At 51.8% G+C, this 7,126-nt stretch overlaps 1 protein-coding gene across 1 annotated transcript in view; it reads right to left on the bottom strand.

The window, feature by feature from the left end:
* Positions 1-1,750: 1,750 nt before the first annotated feature.
* Positions 1,751-7,126, bottom strand: part of LOC102426171 (plectin-like) — a 13,516-nt gene continuing 8,140 nt past the window's right edge. Inside the window, exons 2-5 of the mRNA XM_023749188.1 lie at positions 4,860-5,104; positions 4,564-4,696; positions 3,593-3,712; positions 1,751-1,900 (exon numbers count right to left, since the gene is read on the bottom strand). Of these exons, the coding sequence (XP_023604956.1) occupies positions 1,782-1,900; positions 3,593-3,712; positions 4,564-4,696; positions 4,860-5,104 (617 nt within the window). The 3' untranslated portion in view covers positions 1,751-1,781. The remainder of the gene's footprint in view (positions 1,901-3,592; positions 3,713-4,563; positions 4,697-4,859; positions 5,105-7,126) is intronic.

The following is a 7,126-nucleotide window of genomic DNA, read 5'->3' as shown; positions in this document are numbered from 1 at the left end:
GTCGTATAAGCCACTCGGTCTGGTACTAGACAGCGTCTAATGTCGCCTGGCACTTGCTTCTGGCGGATCCAAACGGCTCCTCCGAGCCACTTACATGACCTGGGATTCTGCCTGCGCTCACGTTTTAACAACTTAGATTCCAAGCCAGTGGTTCTCAACCTTCCTAATGCCGCGACCCTTTAATACAGTTCCTCATGTTGCGGTGACCCCCAATTTCATTGTTACAAATTGAACATCATTAAAGCATAGTGATGAATCACAAAAACAATATGTAATTATATATGTGTTTTCCGATGGTCTTAGGCGACCCCTGTGAAAGGGTCGGTCGACCCCCAAAGGGGTCGCGACCCACAGGTTGAGAACCGCTGTTAAGCCTTAGAAAGTCCCTGTAAACATGTGGACTCTTACCTAACACTGGCCTTCCATTTTAGCAAGGGCTTAAAGTTGATTTTTTTTTTTTTCAAATCACAGTAAGTATTCTGTAATTATTTATCTCAATTGTGATAAATAGTTCAGATTTTTCTTTGACCTAAAACCCAGGTAAAATAAAACAGTCCCCAAGTCTCCTGTGCTGGAAGAACAATTTGAATGATTCCTGCTCGTGTCTCTTGTCTAGCAAATTCTTGTTAAGGAGCAAGAGGAAGTTCTAAGACCTTATTAGTATACTAGAGGCCCGGTGCATGAAATTCGTGCACTCGGGAGGGTCCCTCAGCCCAGCCTGCACCCTCTTGCAGTCCAGGAGCCCTTGGGGGATGTCTGACTGCTGCGGAGGTGGGAGAGGCTCCCACCACCACCACTGCACTCACCAACCATGAGCCCAGCTCAGGGCTTCTGGCTGAGCGACGCGCCCCCTGTGAAAGCACATTGACCACGAGGGGGCAGCTCCTATGTTGAGCATCTGCCCCCTGGTGGCCAGTGCTCATCATAGTGGCCGGTTGTTCCACAGTTCGGTCGATTTGCACATTAGCCTTTTATGATATAGGATTAGCTGGTCCAGATGTTGAAATGTGCAACTCCGTACCCAGCTGTGCTGCTCTCTATAGCTGCTTGCCTTTGGGTCCTGCCCAATGTAGTGAATAAGAAAAAGTGCATCATGAGGAAATGAAACTATGTTTTTATAGCTTAAGTGAAAATTAGGTTAGGAAAGTAAACACGTTAAGCAGATCGATAGAACCTTGTAACTGCTACGGAAGTTGGTTGTGCAGGCCAATTAGTTTCCCTGATTCTGTTCTGTTTGTGTCTGAATGGGGAGCGCAGTTCTCTCCTTGTTTAATCGAAGCAGACTCCCTCCAAGTCCACGTGTTCAGCAAAGGTCAACAGCCTGTGCCAAGTATGTCTGCCCCTGTGGACACGCCACCCCCCGCAGGTGCAGGTGGAACCCAAAACACCGCCACCTGGCACACAGATAGCCACTCACGAAACCCCGATCATGGGTGCAAAAACCATGTTAGAAGTAGGCAGTGTCGTTTGTCATTCCGCCATGAAAAACCATATAATGCACCCAGGAACCCCATGGACTTCCATCTGGGTGGCCCTCACCAACAGATATATTAATCTCACGCCTACATCTAAGGAGAGGCCCACCATTCTGTTAAAGGGGCCTGGCTCCTTAGAGAATTCCGTTGCAGCCTGGCCAGTGTGGCTCAGTTGGTTGTAGCGTCCGCCCGTACCCCAAAGGGTCCCAGGGTCCTTCCTTCCATCACGTAGGTGACTGTTCGATTTTATACCACCAGATTCAAACTTTAACTTGTCAGCTCCGCTTACAAAGTGCTCGGAGTCTCTTAATACAATCCGATCTTAACCACGTCTTTACCTTCAACTGAAATGTCCTGAATGGCAAAGCGGAGGATGATGGTCCAGATCATGCCCAGCGTCATCTTCACGTTGCCGTCCACAATTTCTTTAGAGGAAAGAAAAGCCAACAACAGACTAGTGTTAAAGATAACACAACCAGAACCTGCAGTGTTCCTGTAAGTTATGCTTCCCCTACGTCTTGGCTTCAGAGCTACTGGAAAAAATACATATGGAAAGACCAGCTTATATTTCCATAGGTGTCGAGGTGTGTCTAGTTAAAAATTCTTAACCAAATGTCTCCTGTTTAAATGAATTCTGAGTTAATACCAAGCACAAGGCTTACCTATGCATAATCACTAAATACAATGCATGAGTTTCCAAAGTTTAAAGACGAGATGAGTTAAAGTTCTAAATATACTTGCGCCCCTTTTTCCTCGGGGGGTACATTCTAAGGACCCAGTGGATGCCTGAAACCGAGGACGGTGCTCACCCCTATATATCCCACCCTTTTCACGTAAGGGATGCACTTTCTCTTTGGCGCATCGGAATTGCCGGCGCCACTACGCTCACACTTCTGGGCCATGACTAAGGGTGACTCGAACCCAAGTGGACCCGAGAACCACTGGGTTAAGTGACTGACAGGTGGGGAGCACAGACAGCGTGAAGATGAGGGACAAAAGGATGATTCCCATCCCAGAATGGAGTGGGACAGAGCAAGACACACCACACTGCTCAGAACGCTGTATACTTTAAAATGTATATATTGTTGCCCAGCTGGCGTGGCTCAGTGGTTGAGCGTCAACCTACAAACCAGGAGGTCAAGGTTCCATTCCCGGTCAGGGCACATGCCCCAGTTGTGGGCTCCATCCCCAGTGTGGGGCGTGCAGGAGGCAGCCAGTCTATGATTCTCTCTCATCATTGATGTTTCTATCTCCCTCTCCCTTCCTCTCTGAAATCAATACAAATATATTTAAAGAAAATAAAACTGATATGTTGTTTATTTCTGGAATTTTCCATTTGGTATTTTCAGACCATGGTTGACGGTGGAAAGTGAAACGGTGGACATGGGGGGACCACTGTGGTGACGTACAGAGAACACAGGCTCATGGTCAGCCTGGTCCTGCCTCCAGCCGCCGGCTGGCAGGTTCATGGGGCAGGTGTGCATCATGGGGCAGGTTCATGGGGCAGGTGTGCATCATGACCCGCAGGTGTGTCTCGGCTCCTGCCTCACTCACAGGGATCCCTTTCTCCTCCTTCCTTCCTATTGATTGGTTCTCACCCAGCGTCGATGGGATGATACGTTTTCTCACTCCTGTACTCTGAAGAGGATGGCATTACATTTGCCTCTATTCTCTTTACAGAAAGCCTTAGGGCAGTGGTTCTCAACCTTCCTGACGCCTCGACCCTTTAATACAGTCCCTCATGTTATGGTGACCCCCAACCATAAAATTATTTTCGTGGCTACTTCATAACTGTAATGTTGCTACTGTTATGAATCGTCATGTAAATATCTGATATGCAGGATGTATTTTCATGGTGACAAATTGAACATCATTAAAGCATAGTGATTAATCACAAAAACAATATGTAATTATACATGTGTCTTCCGATGGTCTTAGGCGACCCCTGTGAAAGGGTCGTTCGACCCCCAGGTTGAGAACCGCTGCCCTAGTGCCTGGCCCGCCACTCAGGGCAGCGTCTCTTCTCCTCTCTGTGCTCCGAGCCTGGCGGGGAGCCTGACCCACGCGGGCGTCCAGCGCAGGCCCACAGCCCCCGCGAGGCCCCCGCGGCCGCTCACCTTCCGCCCCGATGGACACCAGCTTCACGCCTTTGCTGGCGATGTAATCCAAGGCTTTGTTCACGTTGGCGATTTTGTGGAAGCGCATTTTTCCCCGGTCGGGCTTGGGCAGCCTTTCCCCTGTCGGATGAAAGCCGGTCAGTGCAGACAGAGAAAGCAGCCCCGCTGCAGAATCAAAATGCCAGCATTCCGCCTGGCGGGTGGCTCAGTGGGTGAGCCTCGACCTCTGACCCAGGAGATCAGGGTTCATTCCTGGTCGGGGCACGGGCCTGGGTTGTGGGCTCCATCCCCAGTGTGGGGTGTGCAGGAGGCAGCCCATCATTGATGTTTCTCTCTCTCTCTCTTCCTCTCTGTAATCAATACAAATATATTTTTTAAAAAAGTGGAGAGGGCAGCATGGGGGCCGCCATATACGTCATTTTTCCTTCTACTTTGTTACGAGGGGGGTGATATAAGCACTACCCTAACGTGTCAATTGTGAACAGAACACACTCCCTTTTTACGTAGAACAACCCCGGCCGACTGCCCCTCCAGAGGCTTTCCTTCCCAACAGCTCCGCGTTCTTGCCCAGCGGGTTCCCAGGGAATGTGTGCTGCAGCCTCTAGGCCTGGGCCACGCCTGCTCTCACGCAGACGCACGCTCACGCAGATGCACGCAGACGTAGACATACGCTCACGCACACGCAGACTCACGCTCACGCACACGCACGTATGCAGACGCACGTACACGCACACGCACGCTCACGCAGACGCACGCTCACGCAGATGCACGCAGACGTAGACATACGCTCACGCACACGCAGACTCACGCAGACGCAGACGCACGTACGCAGACGCACGCACACGCACGCTCACGCATGCAGACGTAGACATACGCTCACGCACACGCACGCTTACGCAGACGCACGTACGCAGACGCACGCGAACGTAGACGCACGCACATGCGCTGCGCGGGGTGAGGCACCCACAGACCTGAGATGACTTCCAGCAGCAGCATGAGCTTCAGGCCGTTCCTGAAGTCCTCCTCGATGTTCTCGATCTGGGTGCCGGCTTTCCGCAGGTGCGAGTTGCACCAGGCCGTGAAGGTCTGCAAGAGAACGTGCGGCTCAGCGCGGGCTCAGGGGCACTCGCGCCACGGGGACATGTGCAAACCCATTTGCAGTAACATCTCACAGGGGCACACGCTCCAGAGACCACGTGCGGCTCAGCACGGGCACACGCTCCACGGGGAACACGTGCAATCAAACCCATTTGCAATAACATCATACGGGCACGTACTCCACGGGGAACACGTGCGGCTCAGCACGGGCACACGCTCCTGGGGAACACGTGCGGCTCAGCACGGGCACACGCTCCTGGGGAACACGTGTGGAACACGTGCGGCTCGGCACGGTGGCACACGTGTGGAACACGTGCGGCTCGGCACGGTGGCACACGCTCCACGGGGAACACGTGCGGATCAGCACGGGCACGTACTCCACGGGGAACACGTGCGGATCAGCACGGGCACGTACTCCACGGGGAACACGTGCGGATCAGCACGGGCACGTACTCCATGGGGAACACGTGTGGCTCGGCACGGGCACATACTTAACGGGGAACACGTGCGGCTCGGCACGGGCACACGGTCCACGGGGAACACCTGCAGATCATCATGGGCACACTCCTCACGGGGGAACACGTGCGGCTCAGCCGGGCACACTCTTCACGGGGAACACGTGCAGCCTCTCATGCGTGCTGAGGGGGTCTAAGAGGCTGGAGCTCCTTGGGCATCAAACAATGTGGTGCAAGAAATGATTGGAGGCCCAAGGACAAGGTTTTAGTAAAATGTCCTCTTTCGTAGACCCACACCTTTTACTGGGTGCACCAACCTGAGGACCTTTTGCCGTCAGTTTGAAAAGAAACCTGAAAACCTTTTGTATCGTGGGGAACATGAACTAAATCAGGACGCACTTACACAACAGAAATCAGCCTGCCTGCAAAATGGGTGAATAAATCGTGTGTCCACCCTCCTCAGATGTCGTACTTTGGAGCAGAGGTGGGTGGTGTGGTGTAGCAGAAAGGGGAGACGGGGAGGGACCCCTCACCCCTAACCACGCATTACCCCGGAGGAACAGCAGTGTTAAGTTAGTAACTAAGCCAGTCGAACCGATTTGCAGCAACATCAATCACTAAAAAATCAATAGCAGCCTTGGCTCGCATGGCTCAGTGGTTGAGCGTTAACCTATGAACCAGGAGGTCACGGTTCGATTCCCGGTCAGGGCACATGCCTGGGTTGCGGGCTCCATCCCCAGCGTGGAGGGTGCAGGAGGCAGCCGATCCATGATTCTCTCTCATCATTGATGTTTCTATCTCTCTCTCCCTCTCTAAAATCAATATATATATGTATATATAATTTTAAATTAGTAGCAGTGGCAACAAGAACCTCCTGGCACAGACCTGGACTGCAAGACAATTAGGGCCCTGCCCTGAGGGCTCGGGGTGCAGTCAGGTTAACAAGTTTCCCGCGATCTTCAGAGGAGCGGTGGGCGGCATACGAAGTGGCTTCCAAAGTCATTCTGTTTACTTTTCAAGCGTCTTTTAACTTGGCTTCCACTTGGGCACGATTTCCTGCCAGCACCAGATTAGAAACCCTCCTGGCAGCTGCGGGCTAAGAATGCACACTGTCCCCGAGTCTCGCAACAGCTGCTGGGCTCGGGAACAAAGTGCCCGCAGGCCACACGGGGCGGAGGCACACACAGGCCCGGTTAGAGGCGGAACACGAACCTCTCCAAAGCAGGCTGTTCCAGGGACGACCACAAGCGGACAGTTTCCATAAAAATGCTTTTTTTTTTTTCTGGGTAATAAAGAGGATTTTTCAAATCGGACTCAGAGTCCCTTATTGCAAGAAAAATGTGACAGCGTTACATGCAAGGGCCAAAAGAAAATAGAGGCATTTTCTTGGATTTGCAACAATAAAATTCCCCCCTGACAGCCTACTACGCTGATCTTTACTTTCCCTAAAACACAAGCAAATTTTAGGTCTAAACAGGAGAAGGAGTCTAAGAATGAGTAATCCATTTCCTCGGCTCAAAATTCAAGTGGGCCCGGCTGGTGTGGTTCAGTGGGGGAGTGTCAACCTATGAACCTGGAGGTCATGGTTCGATTCCCATCAATAAAAACATCTAAAAAAAGACATGGCGCCAAACAGGAGGTATGTACGTAGGAGAGAGTTGATTCTAAGGATCTTGCATGTGCTGCCATCAATGACCAGGGTGTCTTGGACGTCCATCTGGGGCCTGAATGTCCTCATAAACTGTCGTAAACATCTAACACCACAGTGAGCAGCCCTTTTGTTCCCCGCCCACAGAATCCCTGCTTCATCTCCCAGATCGTTCGAGATAGCAGGGCGGGCGACAGACTCCTTTAGAAATCCCCTCAAAATCTGCAGCCCGGTCCTGTGGGCAGCTCCCGGGTCGGGGTGTGCAAATCAAGTCACCTTCCCCTTTTGAGGAACCTCCCCAGGAAGATGGCTGGTGTTTTTTTTAAATTTTTT

This window comes from Myotis lucifugus, unplaced genomic scaffold, assembly GCF_000147115.1.
Source record: "Myotis lucifugus unplaced genomic scaffold, Myoluc2.0 scaffold_3465, whole genome shotgun sequence".
NCBI lineage: Eukaryota > Metazoa > Chordata > Mammalia > Chiroptera > Vespertilionidae > Myotis > Myotis lucifugus.
This window is presented reverse-complemented; position numbering and strand designations above follow the sequence as displayed.